The 24,949-nt window shown below is 43.1% G+C and overlaps 1 protein-coding gene across 9 annotated transcripts in view; it reads left to right on the plus strand.

Moving 5' to 3' along the window:
- Positions 1 to 24,949, plus strand: part of cno (adherens junction formation factor afadin) — a 75,097-nt gene that overhangs the window by 23,601 nt on the left and 26,547 nt on the right. For 5 of the 9 annotated variants that reach the window (XM_087341059.1, XM_087341062.1, XM_087341060.1 and 2 more), the window contains exons 3-10: positions 6,436 to 6,628; positions 7,064 to 7,173; positions 7,674 to 7,836; positions 8,480 to 8,766; positions 9,305 to 9,434; positions 22,584 to 22,742; positions 23,089 to 23,354; positions 24,247 to 24,368. In XM_087341059.1, coding sequence (XP_087197185.1) covers positions 6,436 to 6,628; positions 7,064 to 7,173; positions 7,674 to 7,836; positions 8,480 to 8,766; positions 9,305 to 9,434; positions 22,584 to 22,742; positions 23,089 to 23,354; positions 24,247 to 24,368 — 1,430 coding nt within the window. Of the gene's footprint in view, positions 1 to 6,435; positions 6,629 to 7,063; positions 7,174 to 7,673; positions 7,837 to 8,479; positions 8,767 to 9,304; positions 9,435 to 11,816; positions 11,837 to 12,122; positions 12,256 to 14,930; positions 14,985 to 19,583; positions 19,726 to 22,583; positions 22,743 to 23,088; positions 23,355 to 24,246; positions 24,369 to 24,949 lie in introns of those variants that run through there. The other 4 variants (XM_087341067.1, XM_087341068.1, XM_087341066.1 and 1 more) reach the window with 4 other exon arrangements.

Here is a 24,949-nt window from a genome sequence, read left to right on the forward strand (position 1 = left end):
CCGTTCTGGGTTGTCGTGATAGTTTTTGCCAAAATTTACTTCGAAAACAAATTTTTTGTGTTATTGATATTCAAAAATCTCTCACCCACGCCCGAAGTGAATTTCGTACTTGCAGGCAGGGGAGCGTCTGTAAGGACCGTAGCCATGATTGTCTACGTCTCTTTCGGCGTGGGAATTGGGCGCCAGGTGGTGACGTCACGGAGCGTGACCAACAACGCATTTTTTTCTATATCTACTCGAGGGGGATGTGATGGGCGGGGAATTTAACACGCATCCCTGAGGAAGGGGGACATATGTTCTTCCGAAGGTTTGGTAACAAGGTACATGCGTCACAACACAGACGTCGCAACTGGCATTGTTTTTCTTTCGACGTTTAAGCGTGAAGATGCTTTGAAGTTTGTGCGTTCTCACTTCACTTTAAGCACGAAGCCGACTGCGTACGTAATATCTGAAAATGTAGCCCGTACCTCGAAGAAAACACAGCCCGTCTCCACGACAAAGATCAGTTGGTTAATGCTACTTAGAGAAATAATCGCTGTTTATCGCGGGAGAGAACGAAACCCACAAACACGCTTTGTGGGCATCTGTGGAATAGTTGTATAATATTAAAGCAGGTGGTAAGTGATTATTACTGGGCCGTCCATGGCTAATCTCATTGAACCCTCGGATGTTGCTACATAGTTCTGGGCTTGGCTTGTAGGTGAAGCTGTCACTTGGGCAACAAGTGTTATTCTTCATAAGGACACGGACTGTGTAAACACTTTGTGTTAGAAGAATTTTTTTAGTAAATCCAAATCCAAATATGGCCAAGAACTGCGTTACTACGTGTGGCTGTAAAGGAATGTGGTTAGTAAGTGAATTTCTCTGTGTTTGTCTTCTGGATTTGTAGGTGTGCACGCCAACATTTCGGTGGAACATACTTCCTCCATCTTCAGTGCGTTAATACATTGGTGTCTATGTTAATATTGCACCCAAAATAACAAATTTGCGTTGTTATTTGTGAGTGAGAAACATTTCTCTTCTTCATGTTTCATCGCGTTAACCGAATGTTTAAATCTGAGATGCTTTTTGTGAGAGAGACCCCCTATGATGCGTTTGTTAGTGATCCACCTCTGGTTGCGTCTGCACTCCGTTCTGACACGCTTTTCCTCTGACTTTTCGTGAAATTCCTGTGTTTTTTTTCCTGATACCAGAGCCATTCATTCACAAATGCCGTTCCGCGGCTTTGCCCCTCACATATTTCAGAATTCACTTCTGGGTCAGTGTCGCCGGTCTGTTTCCTCCCATAAACTGCAGCTGTTGTTTGCCGTAGAAAAGGAGGGTTGCTGGTTAGCAACCTGTGATCCTCTGACCATCGTGACGCTGAGTATGCATTCGTAAATGATATCCCCCGCGGGCCATGGTTTGGACATCCTTGCACAGACTGCACTTCTTGTAAGCCACGCTGCAGACCCTCCAAGGGGCTGTCTCTCGTGACTCTAACGACGTGCTAATGCAAAGTCTCCTCTGCATTTCTTTGAAAGCTTTTACAGCAGAAACGAAATCGAGGCTAAAAGCGTTGTCTGTCTGAGGTATCTTGGCAACCGACGTAGTGGAGCAAGCCATGGCATTGAACTGGGGCCGTTTGAATGCTAGTCACGTGCAGTACTACAAGGAGAAGCGACCAGTGTTCTACCGACCGACGGGTCTGTCGTCTGCTCATCGCCCAGGTCTTTGACGAATATTCAGTCTGCGTTGCGACAGTATATTTTAGTGCAGAATGCAGATATCAACCCTTTGAAGCCGACGCTCGTCTGATTAATATTTAAGAATTCAGTCCGTACCGCGAAGAAAACACAACTCTTCACCATTACAGAGATCAAGTGGTTAACGCTGTTTAAGCAAATAATCGCTGTTTATTCTGAGAATCTTGTGTTACAGATAAACGAACCTTGCGCACAAAATGTAGAGACGCTGATTGTCGAAGAAGGTGGTACATACAGTTACCACCGTGCTTTAAAGAGAGAAAGTCTTTCGATGATACTGTCTCGGTGGACGTTGAAACGCGTTAAGACACTGGTAAGTGGTCATTATTTCGCAATGACGTGTTTACAAGAGCCCGCCACTGGACCCTGTAATGAGCCAGATGAATCCATTCCACACTCTACAACTTTATTTCCACGCGTGGCAGCCATATTGTTGTAGAATTTCTACTACTTCAGGACCCGGCGACCCGCGATAGGTAATTTAGAATCGAGTGTGTGGAAAATTGGTTCCCTGTCAGAAGTAAAGTGATATTAATTGCCCTGAAACTACCGTCGTCCGCCACGATTACAGGATGTGGCGTCTGTGCGGTACTGGGAGGTAAGGAGCCGCCAGCTTCTTGAATCATTTCCATAACAACGCCCGAACTTCGTCCATTGTTCAGGGGCGCCGAGCGAGGTAGGCAACTTTCTCGACACACACTAATCGTCTGTCCGTGGTAGTCGGTGTCATGAAAGTGAATACGAAAGACGAATTCCTTACGTAAATGGGGCAATGTTGAAGTATGTGGGAAGGTTGTGCCGTCAGAATTGATGAAGGAATTAAGAGCAAATTAGGAGGTTTTGAGGTTTTCACGGCGGTGAGTCTGAAGATGGCTGTCTTGTGGGTTGTTGCACCTTGTAGTCTGGTAGATGTCTACCAGACTACATGGTGCAACAACGCAGCTGTCTTGAGAACAAATTAAATTTATCAAATGCTCGCTACGGCACAGTTTAGAATCCCATAGTCTTCCTGACTCCAACGTAGAAACGTAAAGATTGGAATTTTACGAAATTTAAATAAACCCGTTCTTTTGTTCGGGTCCGGTATTGGGCTGTCATATTTAAAACAAAAACAGATTATGTTTGAGGACCTAAGACGGATGAAGAGACTGGAGAAAAGTGCGTAATGGGGAACTTCGTAACTCGTAGTTGACAGCAGGTGTTATTATGATGATCGGATCACGGAGGGCGAGACGGTCCGGACGGGGGGGTGTCATCCGCAATGGGGAGATGTGAAGTGTGTACAAAATTCTGGTCTGAAAACGTTAATAGAGCAATAACCAGCGATTATTTCCTTAAACTGCGTTAACCAGTTGATCCTTGTAATGGTGAAGAGCTGTGTTTTCTTCGCGGTACGGACTGAATCCTTAAATATTAATCAGACGAGCTTCGGCATCAAAGGGTGAAGTGTCACTTGTCGACCATTGTCTGGTTTATTCATAGGAAGCAATTGAAGAATGTTGGAGAGGGGGGGGGGCAGCGTGGCGAGAGAGATCGTGCCGCTGTGTCACGTGTTGACTCCGCAGAGGGCGTGTCAGCCATCGTCCTTTATCCAATAAACAATTGACCTTTTCATTCTTGAATACTATAATTTTTTTTTTTGTAAAATCCGCGAAATGAAATGTGCACTGTATTGCTTTTGTCGATACTGTTATGGACTGTTCTTCTTAACCTGTACCGGAGACCCAGCCCCACAGAGTATCACAAGCCAGAAGACGTGTTCTTCGCCGTCTTGTAAGCCTCTCATCTGGTAGGATCTGTGGCCGTGGTCTGAAGCAGATGCTCCGCATGTACCAGGATTCCGTTCAGACCCAGTTGGAACTTCACAGTTTTCTGATTGCACAAGAGGAAACCGTCATCATCATCATCATCATCATCTAAGGCCACCGGAAGTTTAGAGGCGTTGCCATATTGTCTTGTCTCTTTAGAACTGAGATTTCTTACACAGGTTTTATTTAGAAACAAAGTGGCGTTGTGACGATTTGGGCCGTTCAGCTGTGGAGTTCTGCCTCCATCATTCCACATTTTCCATCGAAATTCGTGGAAACACCTGCAGAAAAATTGTTCTTAAACGATGACGTCAGTTATCTTACTAAGACGTCTTTAGTTTCGAACTGCATGCCTTAATCGGATCAGGTTAAGATAATGCGATTTACGTAATGGACACTTATGCAGGTGGTCATGGGATCGAATTCTGGTCGTCAGATTGTCTTTCTGCATGCGAGTTTCCACGTGGCTCACTTTCAAATTGTTTAAATCGAGAGAAATCCGCTTCCTTTCGCTGTTGAGTGGGAACGGCATTGTCCCACCTGGGGATATAAATCTTCCACACAATGAGAAAGAATTCCTCGAAGAATCCTTTTTAAATCGCGCGTCTAACTCGGATTGAGTTGTCAGGCATCAGATGCTTGGTCCATGACGACGATCAGCTGGCTATGCTGTCAGGGAAATAATCGTCATTCATTCAGAGGATCGTACGAAAGACTCTGAGAGCAAAAACATATTTATCGCATCTTAAAGCAGGTGGTACTTATAGTTACCACCGTGCATTAAAGAGTTAATTGCACTTTAACTATATATGCCTGTCTTTTAACTAAGAAGACAACGTTTCCACACAAACAGCCTCTTCTGATCGAAATGTAGACTTGAGGTCTGCGGTTTCGTATTGTACTGGGTGTCTCAAAAAGATGTATATACACGCAATGAAAGAATGAATGAAATAAGGACTTTGGGACTTAGTGAGTTAGCACAGTCAACTTCGTGGCACAGTTGACAACGGCGAGGAACTTGACAGATGTGTACGCATCTTTTTTTTGGACACCCTGTACAAACTAGTGCCTTGTGCCGGTGTTGCGCCGAGTTTCTTTCCAGCGTTACCATGGTGATCTGACGCGAGTTGTGATGCTTTCATTATATTCCCTAAGGGCCGACTGTTTCACGCTTAGTTTTGTGTTGTGGCTGATTTCTGTCGCTGTTTTGAGAACACCCACGCATGTGGTAAGTGACCCGGTGCTGCTCCTGCATTCCTTTACTTAAGGACGTGAGGAAATTTAAGGGGTGTGCGGACCTCTGCCGGCGGTCACATGCAACCACGGGCGCAGGCTGATGGCGTCTGAGATTTAGGAGGGGAGAGGAGTTGACAGTCGATCGACTGGTAAAGAAATTCTCCGTCTTTTTATAAAACGTGAAGGTTCATTACCGTGTCACCAGTGAACCCTGTCCTGAGACGGATGAATCCATTCCACGACCCGAGTGTCTCTTCATTCAGATGTTGTTCACTTTCTTATAGTGTAAGTGGAGGTTTAATAAATGTTTTAATATTATCCTGCTCTCTTCCCCCATGTCTTCCGGAATCATGCTCTCCACCCGGAATTTTATAAGCATTTACAATTTTGCCCTTTCGAAAGCGGACGTTTCGTCCGTGGCTTTATTAATTTAATCGCCCTAAGAATGCCGAGCGAGGTCACAAATAATGACCCTCATTGACCAGTCAATTTTTCTCACCGGCTCGGAAGTGTTCTCTCAAGACGGGTTTAAATTTACATTCCGGGACTGTCCCGGAATTATCCGGAGTCTAATCCTCGTTTCTTTGGGAAGGGCGTCTTGCCATACGTCCAGTGCTAATCGACGACAGACGTCTGGGTTCATGGCTAATGAATTACACTTCTTGTGGAATGACAGAGAACAGTCTGTCTGTCTGCAGGATATTTTATGACCGTCTGCGTCTTTATTTCGTGGTTTCTGTGTGTTCAGAGCATTAACTGTTATCGGGGGGGGGGGGGGGGGTGACAGCTTCAGATAAAAATTGTATGCGTTGTTTCAAGAATGCGAGTTTCGTTTGTTTTGTGTTAGCTGACGGGCTGATAGGCTCACAGTCCCTCACGAAACAATTGGACGCCGTGTCAGTGGGGCACCACACCAAGAATGTACATGGGGAAGTGGAGGCAGACATCCACGCGTTCTTTACCTCGTCAGTAAGTGCTATCAGTTCCGCGCTCTCGCCGCCTTACCCTCGGTGTTCATTGGACAGGAGGCCGGGTGATACCCTGAGTCAGTGGCGAAGTCTTAAGCAGGGTGAAAGGTTGAAGTGGCGAGAGAGATGTGTTGCAAGGAAGTCTGGGATATTCCCGCAAACTTTGATTTGCGTCTTCCGGGTCCTTGTCCCCCTCACGCGTGGCTCGTCCGTTCGAAGGATCAGATCTAACGACTGCCCCCAGTTTTTTAAATTCTGAAACAGAGGACCGTGGCTGTCGAAAGAGAGGAGGGCAGATGCATGTGGCGTTAAATCAAAGAAACAGGAAGCTGTAGGGGGGGGGGGGCATTCTGTTGATCCCCTCCCCTCCCCTCCCCTGTGGCTTTCCAGTCCGCAGGAAAACGAAATCTGCAGACAACTGTAAAACACGGTTGTCCCTTTCTGAACGCTGCCTGCATGTTTATAAGGTCTAATTTTAGAGCTCTGGTTATTTTACTTCTCCGTATTTACAGTACAAGTCAATTCAAACAGAAATGGGAATGCTTGGGGTTGTCCAAAACCCTCAGATACGTGTCTTTGTAGAATCGGAGGAAAACAGTTTCTCCTGAAAAACATTCTTACATCCTGAAGAAGTTTGGCGTCGTCGTGACGTGGTTGCATGAACTCTCCGTTTTGCAGGATCTGCTGTTTCATGGGGTGATGCGTTTCTATTTCCAAGATTCTGGCCAGAAGGTCGCCACGAAGTGCATTCGCGTGGCGTCTGATGCCACGTGTCAGGCCGTCATCGAGACGCTGATTGAGAAGTTCCGCGCAGACATGAGAATGCTCTCCTTACCTGAGTACGCCCTCTATGAGATCCACGAGAACGGAGGTAAGGGGGAGCAGGCACTTGGCGTCTGTGGCCCTGGTAAACGTTTCTTAAACATTGATTTCCTGCATCGTAATTCAGCCGATCAGGTTATGATTAATCAGTTCATTTGTAATGAGTCTAAAATTGTACTTTGCTATTTGAATTAAAAAATGTAAATTCTGAAGTAATGAAATGTTAGGCCCCAAAACTTGATATCATCTGTTAATTCAGCATAAACAATTAAGTAACGTGCAGTGAAAAGTAAGACATTTCGAAATTTAATGGCAGTAAAGTTGTTTATACCATGTCAGAAATGTGTACGATAGTTTAGGGATCCATTTTCTGTTCTGATATTAAGAAAATTTAAGATGGTGCATTTTTTTTTTTTACTCAGAAAATTATATAAATGAATTTAGAAATGAATGAGTTGTGTCTTATTGCGGATGTGTCTTACAGATGAGCGGCGACTCGGTATGGACGAGAAGCCTCTCCTGGTGCAACTCAACTGGCACATGGATGACCGAGAGGGCAGGTTCTTGCTGAGGAGAATAGACGACAAAACCAACGTAAGTGTGGCAGCCCTGGCAGAAAGTCATGCAAGTAGAAATTTGGGCTCTGTACTGAGCACGAAATATTTGAGGAAATGTGTCTCAGATTTTGGTTACAGATTTGAACAACAAAATTTAGCGGTGTCCATTAAATCTTATTCGCTCCTGTGGGTTTCTTGGTTCTGCAGTTCCGTCGTGGTTGGCGAACAACATTTTCTCGCGCGTTGCTCTTGCTTTGTAACAGGTGTTTTATATCACGTAGTTAAACGTTACAGGTGTGAGACTTGCCACAAAAGTAGGCAGGTTCTGACATGTGAAAATGATTCCTAAAATGTGTGAAGAAAGACGGAGTAAGTTCTGTCGCAGTTGGAAAAGTATTGACTGCAGACTTTGCATTTAAAAATCATTTCTTGTAAAATCAAGTAAAGACATAAGCCATTTTTTCAAGTGACATGTGAATACTTATTTTTAAAATGACTTAAATTATTGTTAAAAATGTGAATCGGTTCTGATTTCAGGTTCCAGCAGTCGGGTTTCAAGAAGGCGGCTCGAGCTTCAGACGGAAACTATCAAAACGTGAGAAGAAGCAACTCAAGAAACAAGAAAAGCTGAACAAACTTAAAATGAACACGCCGGCGAACAACGAAAATGACGGAGGTGTTGCCGGAAAACTGTACACGGGTACGTACCCGTTGTCAAACTCTGTGGAGCAAAAATCCTTCTTGTGAAGCCAGTGTCGTTAACTCTGAAATAAGATGCTGATGTGCGTAATCTCAACTCGCACTACGCGTTTCATCCGTTGTGGTCACCCTCAGCTCAAAATTTACAGCGATGAAGCCGCTGTTGAATCAGTGCATTAATTTCAATCTGAAGGTTTCTGTTGATGGCCTCTTACGATGAAATGAATCCTATTCTGTGTCGCATCCATTGCTCCGGTTTCTTTGAAGCTCGCTGTTTCAGAAACTGGATGTGTTTCCGTCTTCACGTATAAAGAAGGGGCGTAGTTATGTTCAGAGTACGACGAGGGCTGAAGGGTCTGTGTGGATTGTACAGATACAGGATAAATATTACGTGCGATACTTAAAATATCTTACAAGAACTCATTTTAGTTTGCTGACCGATAATTGGATTATGTGATATAAAATTACGATGAATAATGTAGCGATTATGTGTGTAATTATAAATATTTTGATATAAAAATGTAATTTCGTTCTATAGTTGGTGTATGAAATGCCTGAATGTTAATAGATTTTGGTATTCACGTTTCTCAATTCAGTTTGCTTTAAAGTGTTTTAGAGACTTAACGTACGTCCATTGTGTTCAGAACTTCCAGAGACCAGTTTCACGCGTTCCATCTCAAATCCGGAGGCCGTCATGCGTCGTCGTCGACAGCAGAAGCTGGAGGGGAAGCTGCAGCAGTTCCGCAGTAAGGACGGAGGACCGGACACGGGGGGCACGTTGAAGATCTACGGGGAGTCCCTGTGTCGCGACGTCCCGTACAAAACTTTGCTCCTGTCCGTCCGCGATACAGCACAGCAAGTCGTGAGAGAAATGCTGACGAAGTACGGGCTGGACCGAGAAACGGACCCCCACAGCTACTGCCTTCTGCAGGTACGAATCTACGCTATATTTAAATTTAATAATAAGACGAGTGAAATGAAGACGGGAATGTCCGCGATGTATCCAGATTACGGCTTCAGTTGTCACTGTCTGCGTAACTTGAAGTATCCTCACAAATTTCTTTTTAATACTGGACTTACAGCTTTCTGCCGTACGTCCGTGGGAATTGGAACACGGAGTTGCTCTCATTTTTAAAAGAAGAGCAGATTAGTGCAATTACTCTCAGCACTATTAAGTGCTGGCTTTTATAAGTGTACGCCGTTAAGAAATATTGAAAGGTAAAACATGGAACGAGACGTCTAAGCTAATAAACCGCCTTAAAGTAATTCTAACTGAAAGTGGTTTGAATCAGTTCAGTCGTTCACGTGTTCAAATTATCCTAGATTGTCGCTTGCTTCAGTGTTTTCTGTATTGCATGCTTTTCTTTTACGCTGTGGTTTATGAATTGTCACCCCGAAATGTACGTGATGATTTAAGCAAGAATAAATGTGACTCCGCTCTAAGATTGATGTTGTTTGATGTGTGTCAGGTGAACACGGCAGTGCCAGCTGATAATGGGGAGAGCAAAGAGTACCATGGAGGGACAAATAACCGCGAATACATACTGGATGACGACGAGTGCCCTCTTGCGATTCTGATGAACCATCCGTCATCGCGTGGTGAGTCGACATTGCTTGTCTCTTAGATTGGAGATGCGGCACTAAAGACGTAGGCGGGCGAGGAACGCTTGGCAGAATCCCTAGAAAATTAGTACGCGAGTGTTCTGCGTGCACCTGACAGGTAAAGAGATGCCGTCTGTTACAGGGAGCAAAGTCCAAAGTTCAGGCCTTAGAAATTAGGATACTTGGTTTTTTGTGCAAAAGCAGCTTTTGGGAAAGTGACAGGCGGGGCTAAAAGCTTTTTTTATTTTTTTGGCATAAACCAAGCTTTCCCCTTTTTGGGAAAAGCAGCAGTGCCCCTGGGAAATGTTTTTGGTTGTGGAACGTAGAAATTGTGCTCAAGTGCACGTCGGACCAAACGATTTTTCGGCGCGACTCTCGCGGGGCACACGTAATCACATGCTGCGCCAATTCAAAGTTACGAGTTGTAGAAACTTTAAAAATGAACCTGAATCAGAGTGCCAAGACATCATTAGGACCCTGAAGCAGTTTTATAAGTGGATGTGACGACGATTTTAGGCGAGCTAAAGAGTATCGCCTGGTTAACGCTGTTTAAGGAAATAACCGCTGTTTACATGTGGTTACCACTGGGTTAAGCTTTCTTTTCTTTGTCACTTGGTGTATTTTTTAAATTGTATTGGTTTTTCAGGCCTTTCTCTTTATCCCTGAATTGTGCGGAGAAAGTTTCCATGTATCGGCGTGATGTGGTCTCTTGTGCGTTGATTTTGTCTAGGTCTGCCTTACATTTTGCTTAAATTATTTAACCGATGACAAGTGTGTTTTCCACGGCCCCATTACGTGTATAAATAAGGTCTTGTTTTAAGGCCTTACTCGTTTTCGTTGAAGTTTTTTGAAACGAGGTCACTCGCCTTTGACACGAGAAACAATTCTTTTAATTTGGGGGAATTGCCTGTTTTATAACGATAACTAATGGACGGTTGCATCCAGAAACGTGGCAGATTACCCACAAATTATGCCTCAATTACTGTTTGTAAGTTAAAATTAAAAAACATGGTGACGATGCAAAAATTCAGTGTTGTATCTGACAGTAATTTACCATGCGTCAAGTGTGGTAGTCAGTGTTTATGAGTCTCGGTCTGGAATCGGCCTTTCTTTCTACCATTATGGTTTCTGGAGTTAATTTGTTTTGGAAGAAGGCTGCCTGGTTGCCGGTAGGAACATTGATCGCTTACGTTACAGAACAATTATCTCCTCCTCGTTCTATACGGATCCATTACGTAATTGACGACACTCTTTGTCCAAGCAACGTTACGACGCTTCATACAGAAATCCTTTTTCCAGGATCATGATTTGGTGTCGGCTACGAACGAAACAATTTTTTGTTTATTGGAGCTGCCAATGTTTATATAACAGAAAACATTCTCACTTTTATTCGTGGGTTCATAAGGGCCGCATTGTTCAGTGCCCACAAAAGTTGAATCTGTGATATCGAGAAGAGGGCTCGCCATATTTCGCTACCCTATTCGTTCATTAGCCCATGGGAGTGGAAAACAATGAAAGTAAAATGGATGTCATTGGTGTATTCGCTGATACGTGGACCTCCTGAATACAAATAATCCTTATTAGTGCAGAAAAGCGATGCAGTAGTGTCAATCAGATTCTGTAATGCAGCATCCTGGTGTGTTCCTCTTCAGGTACCTGAATTTGTTTTTACTGACACTGTTTGCCAGTGTCCATGTGGAAGTGGGTCTTGATTTTAATACGAAGGCAATAACCACTTAGATACATCGAACCTGAAGATGGCCCCGTGCGGTCGAAACATGTAGTTCGATAAACATTTAGGCAGTGGTAAACAGTGAGTGAAAGTGACATTAAAAACAAATAAGTGCGAAAAAGACGCTGGCGGCCTCACATCCAGTGTTCTTGAGACGTCTCTCGGCTTTAGTGAGAATCAATCACTCTACTGAAATACGTCTAATACTCAGGTTAAAACCTTGTAACTTCCCTTCGCGTCTTTGCCATTTGTTCTTTAGAGAAAAAATTAAAGCTGCCCCGTTTAACGCCATTTAGGCACTTGGGGGGGGAGAGGAGGTATAGCTTCTACTCATTGTAAACATCGACACTAGATGGGTGTGTGGTCAGAGTCACGCCCGGTCCGCGCTTTAAACCCCGGAAAGGTCACCGGTACCCACTCTCAAAGAGGCAGTGTGGGCCCCAGAATCTGTATGGACGCAGCGGCTAAAGGAAAAGTCCTCTGCCATCGAACGCCAAAGTCCGTGGTCAGGTAGCCATCCACTATACTGACTGAGCTACCGCTACCCCGGCCATGGTGTTTATATAGAAGGTCGTTCATTGATCGAACGCCTCAGTTCAGTGGGTGGGTCTCCAGCCCGTGTTATGGAGGTCCAGAGTTCCAGGTTTGGCCTACTTTCACTGATAAGGTATTTCTGATCTTCTGAGGGATGTTCTTGTCTGTTTTAAAATTTGGCACTGCTGCTAAAATACGTATTCTTTCAATTCCTCGTTCACAGCTGGTTTTCCAGTAGGTTCTATTATTAACCATTGGGATTTGTAAGAACGTATTTAAACAGTTCGATAATAAATCAATCGTTGGGATCCAGCGAGTCTGTGCACTGCTACAGCGCCTTTAGCACGAATTTCCCTGTTCTGTTGGGGGTTGTTACTACGTGCAGTTGGCAGTACTGGCATCGTTGGTACCGCGAACGTAATCGCAGTTGCTAGCTTCACGAGAGACCAAGACAGTCGTTGTGTCTGGGGAGTGAGGAGGTTCGCGCGTTTTCCCGACTTCTTATTGTCGAGGGGACTACTAATCCAGTTATGATGGACTGGGGGATTAGACGTAAGTGTCGTTTGCTTTGTCATTGCATTGTTTCTCGTTCGTAAATTGCTTGTTGTCTTCGGTTGCTGTAATTGTCTCGGTAGTGGATGTTATCGAACCAATTAATCGACGATTGTTAACTGAATATGCATGAAGTATACGTTGTTTCATTGTCCTTGGCATTTCGTGTTGTGTATCAGTTAAGAGCATCTGGTAATTGAAGTATGATATCGACTGCTCATTAAAATTAAAGCTTGTTGTATGAAACTATCGTCACACCGCGATTTCTAAAGCGGGCAATAATAACCAGTTTGCAAAATTACATTTTAAACAGTTTCCGTTCTTAATGTTAAGCGATTTTCTTATTTATAGTAGTTAGCATTTAGTCTGCCTTAATTTAAGTAACTATTTAATGCTATATTGTTGCTTGTTTTCCGTTTGGAAAAGTAAAATGCACCTTTCTGATGGCAACTGTTGTTGCGTGGGAAATGTACACGAAGTGTTCACCGGGTGATTGTTAAAAAATAATGGAGCTATGTTCAAAGTTGACTTTTGTGATGGCAAACTAAAGAGGCCGTCTTCAGGAGCTAATTTCACCCAGTCAAGAAATTCCACGCCTTTTAGAAGACCGCGTGGTTTATTGTTGTGTTTCTAAGTTCCCTTGTGACAAAGGCGTTTTAGAATGAATTAGTCCACAAGTAGTATTATCTCGGTATCCGAAGGTTCCGCGAAACACAGTTTGAGAAATTATACGTCACTTAAGTAACTTGCATTTGCGACTTTGCCGTTCGTGTTCGTACGAGCGGAAACTAAGTGCTAGTAAGTTACACAATGCGACCCTTGTTATAACTTGAGTTCAGAATCCTTTGTCATCCTTTCGGCGAAGAATGTCTTGAGTGTATCTCGCCCTAGGTTGGTGCTCCTGATCGTACGAGGATCTGCCCCAGTGGCATCTGTTAACCGCTGAGCTAGCTGACTGTTACAACGCCAGCGTTTCTTTGATAAGATGAGTCATTTTTCAAGATAATGTCTCTCAAGGGCAAACCGATTGAATAAGCTTTGAATCTTAACAGATTTACCCTGACGATATGTGCGACGAGCTACGGCTTCAAATGGTTAATTAATTATCTGAATAAAGAGCGATTATTTCCTTTAACAGCGTTAACCAGTTGATCTTCGTGGTACGGTCTGAATCTTTAAATACGATTTAGACGGGTTAATAGACTCTCATTATGGGTTTCGTATGATTCACAGAATAAACAGCGATTATTTACTTGAACGGCGTTAACCAGTTTATCCTTGTAATGGTGAAGGCTGGTGTTTTCTTCGCGGTACGGACTGAATTCTTATATACGATTTAGACGAGCGTCGACTTCAAATGGATCAGCAGTCGTAGGATTTTTACGGTTTGCGGGGGGAGGGGGGGTGCTTGGCCGTTCTTTTCATTTAATCTGGGCCAGCGCTTGGCTCATCGAGCGATTCAGTATGTGTATTTATTTTCTTCAATTGTTTCTTACGCCGTCGGCCGTGTCTCCTCTGTCGGCTCGTAGTCGCTATCACATTTCCGCCTGATGCTCGTTCGAGCCGTTTTTGGACCGTGGTCTGTTTTTCATCAAACTGCGCACACCCGGAAGGCCCCGGTTCAAGTCCTCCGCTGTGTCCATTATGGTCGTGCGTGGTTTACCTCTGCTCTGCGGTCATTTGACCTGCTGATTCAGTCATTCGACGGTTCTGAAAGTGTGGGTTGTTGACATCATCGTTAAATAAACAAAAACGAAACGAAGTAGATCATGTAGCACGCCTGAGGAGATGGGAAATTCTGAAAAAAACACGATAACTTATGAAAATTAGTCAAAGATGGTAGGATAATATTAAAATGGTTCTTTAAGAAATGGTCTGGATTAGGTCCAGTTTTGGGCTCCTCTAAACGGGGGTAGTGGACCTTCGGAGGCGGGAAATGCCTTGAGTATTTTTGGGAGCGTCAAAGTGATAACAAAGGACGAAAGAGAAATTATGTAACAAAGTGGGAACTGAGAATTAGAGACCCTGGAAATGGAGGCGGTACTATGGTAACGATCTGCAAGACGACATGACGTCACACCTCAGAACACAATCGGCGGAAAGACTGTAAGGAACAATGGCATCCTGTGATCAGCGTGTTTCATATATCGGAGAAAGAATTATTTCTCGTGTTTCCGTTCACGAGAATACGCGGCGACTTGAAGATCTTCGAAATCGCCTCTGGCCCGTTGTTAGATCGGGAAACACCCCATTAGCGTGGTCTTTCTGGCGTTCGTTTCTTGTGATGTCATGTTCAAAGGCTTCCGATGTTCAGAATTCCCGTGATTTCGTGCCAAGTCTGCCAGATGGCCGTTTTATAAACAAAACTTGAAGGTACGGCCGAAGGGATTTGATTCTCTCCTGTCCGTGGACCGTTTCTCTCTCTGGATGAGAGGTTCGGTTTGGGGGGCAGTGATTCCGTTATCAGAAACGCCCTTGGTGCTGTGTGCTCGGAATTATTATTTTGCTGAATGATGTTGGGGCATCTCTTGGGGACCGGGGACTGATTTAGGAGAAGATTAAAGTAAGTCCCAGAGGTGACGACCGACGTCTGACTGACTCTGCAGAGTAGAAAGCTAATTCCTTGCCCTGCTTTTCAGTTCCTTTGTAATTTAGCTGTGGCTGTTCTCTTACAGGTACGGACTGTATTATTATGTAATGCACTTACGTGTATGAAAGAGATTTAATGGGTGAGTATAGAATCTTTTTACGAGATGGTATGAAATTTCGGTGAATCACGAAAGTCAACTTTCAGACACTCGGGAAATATTCCATTCCCTTTTTACATCGAGGGATAATTGGCGCCCTCTTTGTAAATAATGCGGGATCATTTTGAGCACGGTATGGATTCTGTATAGTCCCATGAGCTTCGAAAGTAACGCATAGCTTATTCTTAAAATTATTTGTCAATCATTTTATTCGTAATTTAAAATATAAAAATTCTTAATTTAATTTTGTTGGGCGTGTTCGTTCCAGATTAGAGTTGATTTTTTAAAATACATACTTTATCGACTTTCAGACATGATGGCGGTGGAAATATTTTTGAGTTACTTCTAATAAATTTAACGTAGACAAAAAGGACGCATTAAGCAAACCCCCCCCCCCCCCCCAGACTAGATGGCAATAATATATTCACTAAAATATTCTGGTTCCGTTGTGGTCGATCCTATGAGCTTCACTGCGTTCGGGTGGGTGACGCAGACCAGCCAGCTTGGCCAGTGTCACCGCTTGTTCTGTAAAACAAGTGTTTTGGTCCACCCTTTCACGGGCTCTCTCTCTCTCGTGTTCTGAAGGGAAGTGGCGTTCGTAAGGGCAAGTGTCCCAAAGTTTGTTCTATGGACGCTTTCCTCGGAATCCACTTACTTACCTGCTAGGCGTTTAAGAGCTTGTTCTTTGAAGAAATAAGACTGGAAGTCGTGAATAAATACAGCAAAAATTTATCGTCAATTTGTTGTTTCTAACGAGACTTCGTGTTGAAGCCGTGACACGGAGCAGCGGATTTGTAAAAATTCCTTCGCCATCTTGTCTAAACACGCGAAACACTGCAGGTCAGAGTTCTTTAAACTCGTGGGCCTTATGGTGCTTCAGTTTTTGCGTTAATGAACATGTAGGACGTAAGTTTTAGGGTGTTATTCATCGTCCTGATGACGGAGGCAGCAAGGACCTCTGAAACGTCGTTAAACTTTTACCAGAGTACACGGCGCTTCAACCCAGAAGACAGCCAACTTCGGACTCACAGCCGTGAAAACATCAAAGTTTACTTTAGGGACGTTTTAGACAACCCGCCTCACACGCTTGCAGGAGAAGTTGCTTTAGTTGCACGGCGATACGCGAAGTACAGGTCAGAGTTGTGTGTTCGTGGGCCGTGACGACGTTGAATTACAGACCACGAAATGCCAAATACGTGGCTGTTGCCCTAGTGACACGTTAAATTCCTTTGCTCTATATTTCTGCCTTTTTTTTGTACGTATATCACTGACAACATGTTCTGTACGAATCAGTTAGGGATAAATTTTCGTAAATATTCTCATTACTTTACATACAAAATATTGTAAATTATGGAACTTATTGTAAAGGAACATGGAAATGTTTTAAGCCAACAAAAGATAAAAGTGGTTTAGATCTACGAAGCGATTTCCTGAGTCTGAATAATTTATTTTTTGAGTAGAGCTTGAAATGTCAACTGGCTAATCGATAGTAGCCCGTAGGGGGTTAGCCGCGGACTTTTCGATGCCTTCACGGGTATCGATTGGCTGTTGTTTCAGCTCGCATGTGTCCGGTGACGTCACGTTTTGATATGTCATTTCCAGGCCCCAAATGTGGTTTTGATTCATCTCCCAAGTTAGTTGATGGGTTTTGTCGTGGTTATCGATTACCGTCGGTCTGTTTCCGCGAAGGACTGGCTTGCAATACGCTGTCTGTGTTAAAAGAATGGTCTCGGCCCATTTTGAAAGTGGAGGTTTTTGCGTCTATAAATCGCAGCATGTCGACCTGTCATTTTTAAATGGAGCAGCGTGTCCTTTTTTGTTTGTTGGTTTTATGGGTTGTAAGGTCATGTCGACCTTTGGGTAGATAGCAGCGTTTCAGCGGAGCATACTGCCTCGATCTTCAGGGCTCAGCCGCACTGAGTTACAACCCAGAAGACCAATGTCGACTTTATTTACCGCCGTGAGATCTTCAGATTTCGACATCCTTTTCAGTGGACACATATTTCTTGTCTCAGATTATGTGTAGCCACAACCAATGAAACTGGTCTTTCATTTAAACAGCTGTTCAGATTTGAATATCAGAGTGTCATGTTTAAGGCTCATTTGACCCGTGTTCACAGTGTATGTCACGTTCCGCACGGGGTACATGTACCCCAGATTCAGAACCACGCCTAGAGACTGTTCAAGGAAATGATCGGTGTTCAGGCTGGCAATGCTACGAAACAAATGCAGTCTGTGGGCAAAATGTAGTTTAATTACTGTTAACGCTGGTGGTACATATGGTTACCACTGTCCCTCAACTGTTTTAGGCCGATTGAGAATGTTATGTGATGTTTTCGCGTGCTGTAGTGAGAGCTGTGGCCCCACAATAACAAGGAATATAACGGCCGGATGTCGTGATTGTACATTCATTAATTCCGGCACGCAAATCTGTCGTTACACTTCTTAACGCACCGCGTATTGATTTCTATGTCGTTTGTCTCTCTGAAACGTCGACATTTAAAGTAGCAGACCAACGTCGCAAGCTGTCACTTTTTCTCAAGAGTCAGACGGTTTGGTTTAGAGGCTGCCCTTTAAATCCCCGTGGTAATTATACTTACCACAGTAACTCTTCATTTCGTATTGATATGCTTCGTATGTTTTTTTCTGAATAAATATCGATTATTTCCTTAACCAGTTGATCTTCGTAATGGTGAAGTGTGGTGTTTTCTTCGCGGTACGGACTGAATTCTTAAATAATATTTTCGATCTTTGTAATGGTGAAGTGTGGTGTTTTCTTCGCGGTACGGACTGAATTCTTAAATAATATTTTCGATCTTTGTAATGGTGAAGTGTCGTGTTTTCTTCGCGGTACGGACTGAATTCTTAAATAATATTTTCGATCTTTGTAATGGTGAAGTGTCGTGTTTTCTTCGCGGTACGGACTGAATTCTTAAATAATATTTTCGATCTTTGTAATGGTGAAGTGTGGTGTTTTCTTCGCGGTACGGGCTGAATTCTTAAATATTATTTAGACGAGCTTTTACATGAAGGGGGTAACCAAAATGCGGTCTTCAGGAAGAAGAAAGTTGTAGTGACGCAGCACGTGTAGAGATGGCGTGGTAGACAGCTCAAGCGTCACCCCTGAAGATACCTTGGGTTCGTTTATTAATTCCTGAGAGTTACTTCTGATGATTTCTAATTTATTTGCATTTAGAAAATGGCGTTAATGTTTTCTTTCATATCGATACGAAATTGTGCGCTTTCCAAGTGTCGGCTTGTGTTTTTGCGACATCATTTGGTTTTATTCAACCTTATTCGTCGGCCAAGGTCAGTGCAAGCAGAGAAACTCCTCGACGCTTATGAAATATGCAGGCCACGCGGATGGCTTCCCCCTGGATCAGTCCACTTTTGTTTTATCGGTGAACCTATTACGTGGTATCGATTTCAAAACCACATAAAGCAAAATAGTGACATACACGACTTAAGTCGGCAACGTTTACACATTTGGCCCCAGCCGATCATATCTCATCTCCGAATTTCCTCATTCTGTGAGAATAACGTCTCAAGAATATTGGGGTCTGAAAGTGTCGTCTTCTGGGTGCTAGTTGGCCTGTGGCGAACCCCCCACAGTTGAAGTGTGGGGGTGGATGATACGACAGTGACACCCCATTCGCTCTCTGTGTACGTGTTTTAATATCATTTGTCCCAGTTCACACGTGTTGTGCCCGAAATAAGATAAGCTGCTTTTGGGCACCCCTGTACTCGGGGTTGGTGGTGGAATTGTTATCGGAAGACAAATGTAAGGGAAGCATCTCGGACTGAAGGCCCAGTACACCGGACGTGGCGACTGGTCGGTCGCTCGAGTGCTCTGCCTTCGAATAACCTGCAGGCTGTTCCCAGTTAATCAGTCGTAAGAATCTTAACATTCGATGTTACGTAACCCAACAAAGCGATAAATGCGTTGATAAGAAAGGATAGTTCAGAGACGTCCAAAGTTGCCCGACGTTTTGGAATGTAACATTAAGGACGCTGATCAGCGCGCTGTTGAACTCGGCGTCAACCAGCGGAATTAAATAAATGTACGGTGTTTCTGGGCTTAAGGTCGCCCGCCGTGCGTAAAGAATGGAAGGTCGTTGTGTCACGCGTGTACGGAATTACTGTTTCGCGTGTTGTAATCATTTTTGGAGCGCCTGCGTAATGAGTCCCATGGTCTTTCACCTCAATATCAATATCTTGTTGTTATTGCCAGTTCTGGAAATGTGGGCCTACGATCCAGTTGGTCTGTCAAGAAACATTACTCGCATTGTCTATTGTCAAAATGGCGTCGTGTTTTGTTATTATGTACTGTTTTATGAAACAATGTAACAACGGATTGAAAAGAGTTGGATCGGCGGAATTACGAAAGGATTAAAGATTGGGGTGTTCGTTGTTTAATTATTAAGAACTTTACCTGCTGTGTATGAAGAACGTCGATGGAATCAGTAATATTGTCTGGGCGTTTACCCCTACATAAATTGTTTTAAAAAAGTATTATATAATCACTGTATCCAGTTGTTGAGAAAATTTAACGAAATGTTGAAATCTCGTAAATAATCCTTCATAAAACGTGAACGATGACGTCACTGGACTGAGCTGCGTTGGGATTTGCGGGGAAAGTGAAGTCGCGAGTTACTTTCACGCAAAATGATCGGCCTTTGGTCCTTCAAATATCCCAGGAATCGGAAATGCGAAGTTCTCTTAGGTTTGTTTAGTGAATTATTTTATTTGATGTTTAATCACTTTAATATCTCATCTCTGCACCAGTAAATAACCATGTTTTGCCTGTAGTTGTATCAGATTTTGCACTGTCTTGCACGCCGTTCTTTACAGCGCACCTTCTGCACTGAACTCGTGTCTCTTTGTGAAATGTCCGAGGTTTATTACGTCTTCAAAGAATCACTGAACGCGCTTGGTTCGAACCCCCGGATGTTGGTGTCTGCTCCCTAGCAGAAACTTGCTTAAGTAGGACGTGGAAATTCTTCGGAAGGCTACAAATTACAAATGGCAACCCATGTTTCTGGACTTTGTTGTTTTTTAAAAAAAAAAATTTTTTCCTTAAAGTAGATCATAGAAACAAACGTGACGAAACCTGGATTAAACGGAACATTTATTCACGTGACTAGGAGAACATCGAGTGGAAACCTGACTCAAAGTAACCCGGAAAAAGCGATAACAAACAACATGGTAACCCTGAAGATGGAGGCAATATTTTTCTCCGAAACGTTACCCACTTGTGGACATCACAGTTCATTTGTCACGGTATTTTGCTGTTGAAAGTGGTTTCATGCGCGTCTGTTTGTGTCCTTGAAAGATTCGACCGCTATCTGCTTCACGCCTTTACGCGAATTTGTAACTCCCCCATGCAAACTTCATTTCCTTTTCCGTTGTGAGTTACGTAAGTTTTGTGTCTGTAAGGATCTAGCCACGCGATTAAGCATTTCCCAGCTTCAATCTCCCTTCTCCTTCTGCACCGACGCCGTCTAATGTCAATAGATCCCGTTTTACGTAACGGGTATCTTCCTTCCCACTTTCAAGGCGGTGAGTCCTGATACGGAGGGAGAAAGGAGTGTGTTTCGAAGTGGAGACACAAACTCTGTTCGCTGTTTGTAGTAGCAGCACCGAACTGTATGGAGATTGTAAGAAAGGAGAGTTGCACGTGATTGATGATGGTTTCATGGAGGTGCGTTCTCTTGTCTCTTTGAAGCCCATTGGTGGCTGTACCGCCTGCATTCTTCCTCAGTGTATGTATGTGTTTCGTACTATCCTCACAGTAAACAGCGTTAACCAGTTGATATTCGTAACGGTGAAGTGTGGTGTTTTCTTCGCGGTACGGACTGAATTCTTAAATATTAATCAGACGAACTATGATTCTCAATGTAAACAGCGATTATTTCCTTAAACAGCGTTAACCAGTCGATCTTTGTAATGGTGAAGTGTTGTGTTTTCTTCGCGGTACGGACTGAATTCTTAAATATTATTTACAAGAGCTTCGGCTTCGAAGGGTTGATTAAAACGAGCGTTAACCAGTTGATCTTTTTAATGGTAAAGTGCGGTGTTTTCTTCGCGGTACGGTCTGAATTCTTAAATGTTATTTAGGCGAGCTTCGGCTTCATATTCAGAAGGCCTTAGGTTCACATTCTGGCGGAGTATCATCCACGTAAGTGCGTGATTTGTGTTATTTATTCCAAGCATTCCTGATACGCCCATACCTTCATAGACCAAGATTAAAAAGCATTCAGGATAAAGCTTCCTCCTTTATAACCCGCTGTAGAGCGAGAAAGCATCACACTTCATTCATATGTATTTTAATTAACCTAACAGGTTCTTCGCGTACTGCGTCATAGGTTTTTATTAATCTGACTCTAAATCTCCACGAATAATTGGTCTCTGTTGGTACATCCAGTGCAGAGGCTGGTAATTAAATACATCTAGCGGTCGCCAGACGATGCTCTTATGTGCCTTGGAGCTCCGTGGTTGGAACATTGCGTGCCATTGGAGCATGTAATCGATGGCGGGGCCTTTAGACGAGAGAACGTAAAATATGGAACAGGAAATTGACCTACATGCACGAAGGTGGGGAATTTTCTTTTCTACGTGGTAAAATTGGAAGCTTGGTTATAAATTTTAAATGTTAATTGAACCGTACAAGCCTTTACAATAAAAAGAAAGTTTTGATAAGTAGAAACTGAACTGTACAGACGGCACGTTGAAATTTCACGGTAACATGACACGCGCAGTAGAGATCCTAGTATCAAATGATTTCTTCTGTTATAGGAATAATCAGAGGCTTGAGTTTTCATTTGGTGGTGTAGTTACAATTTTTATGAACATGCTCTTAGTATGAAATTTAGTAATGGTGAACTAATTGCAAAGCTTCGTTATTTTAATGGCAGCAGCTTACACGTTACGTAGTCCCCCAGGAAGTTCTGTGTTCCAGTATGTAGCGCAATTGTTCATTATGTGGCCAGACTAATGTGATTGCAAACCATATTTCCCTGTCCACGCCTTGACAGCACTCTCATTTACGACTTTTCATGAAAGGTTAAAGGTTACTATGAATAAGTAATTTATAACCACTCATAATTATGAACATTCAAGTTTGCACGCCGGATGATTCCAGCGGTACTGTAGTTTTTAATTTGATGTTTCTGCATTTCTATCAAGATTTTAGATTTGTCAAAGACACTGTACCAATTACCAAGGTTACGTGGCAGCAGATAATGCAGGGCAGATGGCCAACATCTCGGTGTGGTTACAGCTTCTCTTTCATGGAGGACTCCATTATCTTCATATTCACAAGCCTCGCCTGTGTCGGGATGAATTTCATGGTGCATGACTTTTTATAGTAATTTTCTGTCCTGTGCTGCTTTATAGACACAGCTGTTGTCATATGTATTTGCCTGTCCCTTGTTTCTAAGAAGGAATACATGAGCATGAATTTGTTGGGTAATTCTGATGTACCGAGAAGCGTCGCAGAAGAACGTGTTATTGTGCTGTCTTTAGCTGTTGGACGCTTGTCGTGTCAATTTTTAATGGATTTTGGTTTGTATGTTGTTCCAGGTTCTATAATGTTTCATGTTCGGAGACGGCCGGCCGACTACCATCCTCGTAAGCGGAAGAAGAAACCTCAGCAGAAATGGAACAAGGGCAGCGAGCTTACGGAATATCGCTACGAGGATGGTTATGACAGACTGCCCTTTTTCCTCGAGCTAAACCCAGGTGCGTTGTGTTGTGATGCTTGGTCCACTTTTTTCATTCAAGGAGTATTTAATTGAGGGGCTGAATGGGCTCCTAAAATAATACCCCCCCCCCCTCAAGACTCAAACTAACTTCCTCTTTTGTTAAATATTAAATTGAAGCCAAAGGCTATGAATGTTCAAAAATTCAGATTCACTTTCCAGGTTTATAGAAGCACACGACTTGCATTTACTGACGGTTTTTCTGCTCTGCAGTTGTAATTACTTCTTTCTGTATTTTCAATTTTAATAATATGAAGATGAATCTAGTGTTTAATTAATAGAGCATATTAGCATTGAAGTCAGTAATTGTAACTGCGCGCTTTCAGATGGTACAGATATTGTAAATGGCACACCAAAACGCCACGTCCTCCACCCAAATGTAACTGAAGTTGGCAGTGAACGACCGATCAACTCGGCCGGATCGCAGCAACATGGCCACCAGTCACAGTCGTTGCAGCTTTTTGGACCGAACGTACAGCCGAGGCACTGCGTCATTGCTCACACGGAAGGAATCGTCACGGTTACGCCGTGCAGTGGGAATGCGGAGACATACGTGAATGGTCAGCGGATCTATGAGACGACAATTTTGCAGGTAACACCTTCAGTCGAACTAGTAATAAGTCCGACTGGGGTTCGATCCCCAATGGTCAGAGGATTTTTCCTCTAGCCGCTGCGTCCAGACCGGCTCTGGGTCCCACCCAGCCTCCTTGTCAGTGGGTACCAGGGGTAAAGCACACCTGAGGCGTGATGCTGACCACTCACCCCATCTAGTGACGAAGTCAAGAATGAGTACGATCTGTACCTCCTCTCCCCCCAAGCAACCTATGTGGCATTTAGCGGGACGGCTTTACGTTTACGTTCGGAGACAGAAGTGCTCCGCGTGGACTGAATTGTTGATCTCTGCATGTACTTTTACTTCTTCAGCCCTTCGAATGTGGCAACCATGCCAGATGGCGTGCCTTCAAAATTAGAGCCGAAGAAGACGTTAATAGATTAAATGAACGTGATTGTTATTCAGTACATGAAGTTCAGAAACTGGTTCTTGAAAGAATTCCTGCCGGACTTGTACTCGAGTGGTTAAGGTCGGGATGTTTTTGTTGCTCCTTAATTTATTTCCATAATTCCTGCTGCCATTTATTGTAAAATTAAAAGTTCTTTCTTATTTTGTGGTAATAAACAAAACTCTTGTGTATAAGTACGTCTGAAATATATCTTGTAAACGCAAATTTTACACAACTTAAATTAATCTTTTGCTCTTGATTGCTGAAGATTTATAAATCACAGGTTTTATTATAAGATTGGATTCAGGCATTGGCCTTGAGATAAACTGACGTGCTGTTTCTTTTTTGAAGGTTATTCCTAGTCATTTCACGTGGAACAAACCTGTGCCGTTGTACTGACTGTAATCACGGCCTTCGTCAAGCTGAATGAATCTCGACAGTGTCTTTGCCATAAAGTCTTGACAGTTCTTGTACGATTTACAGAATGGAGCGATTGTCAAGTTTGGTCGGATACACAATTTTAGGTTTATCGATCCCTCACACGATGACAGGTCTCGACAACGACACGATTCTGCCCGTCAAGCTTTGGACGTCACATACGACAGGTTTGTTAGATTATGTTATTTTTTTGTGTAAACTGATTGCCACACGTTTATGCACGATTTTATTATATCTGCGGTTGTAATATTCACGCAAATTGACCTCAGTGGCGGTTTTAATTAATTAAAGCTTTCACTTGCCTTCACATGTAATGAGCATGTTCCTTTATCACCGAAATCACTGCATGTTACAGTTGTCTTTATTTAGACGTAATGGATTATGTGAGAGATGTTTCATTTCTGCACAGTTTAAACATGAATTACCTTTTTTTTTTAAAAGTAACTCCCGTCATGCCTCATTTAATACAGCTGTTGTTTTTCGACTTTTTTCAGTCTCTGAATTTTGTTTCTTAGTATAACATTTCAGCAGAAATCATAATGCTGATTCTTCCTGATGCGTATTTTGAATCGGTTCTGAGTCGTATAACCTGTTTTATAAGCCTATTAAAATCACGTCCATCTGTACACTTGAAACGACTCAAGGTTGGCAACTATTGGTTTTTCAGTACCTGTTAATACCTTCCTAGTACCTTTATTCAGTCCGTGGCTTCTTCCTTCCACATCATTTTTAATTTATTATTATTCTG

This window comes from Zootermopsis nevadensis, unplaced genomic scaffold (genome assembly GCF_977971745.1).
Source record: "Zootermopsis nevadensis isolate Lab colony 2312 unplaced genomic scaffold, Znev_1.0 Znev_ptg000061l, whole genome shotgun sequence".
NCBI lineage: Eukaryota > Metazoa > Arthropoda > Insecta > Blattodea > Termopsidae > Zootermopsis > Zootermopsis nevadensis.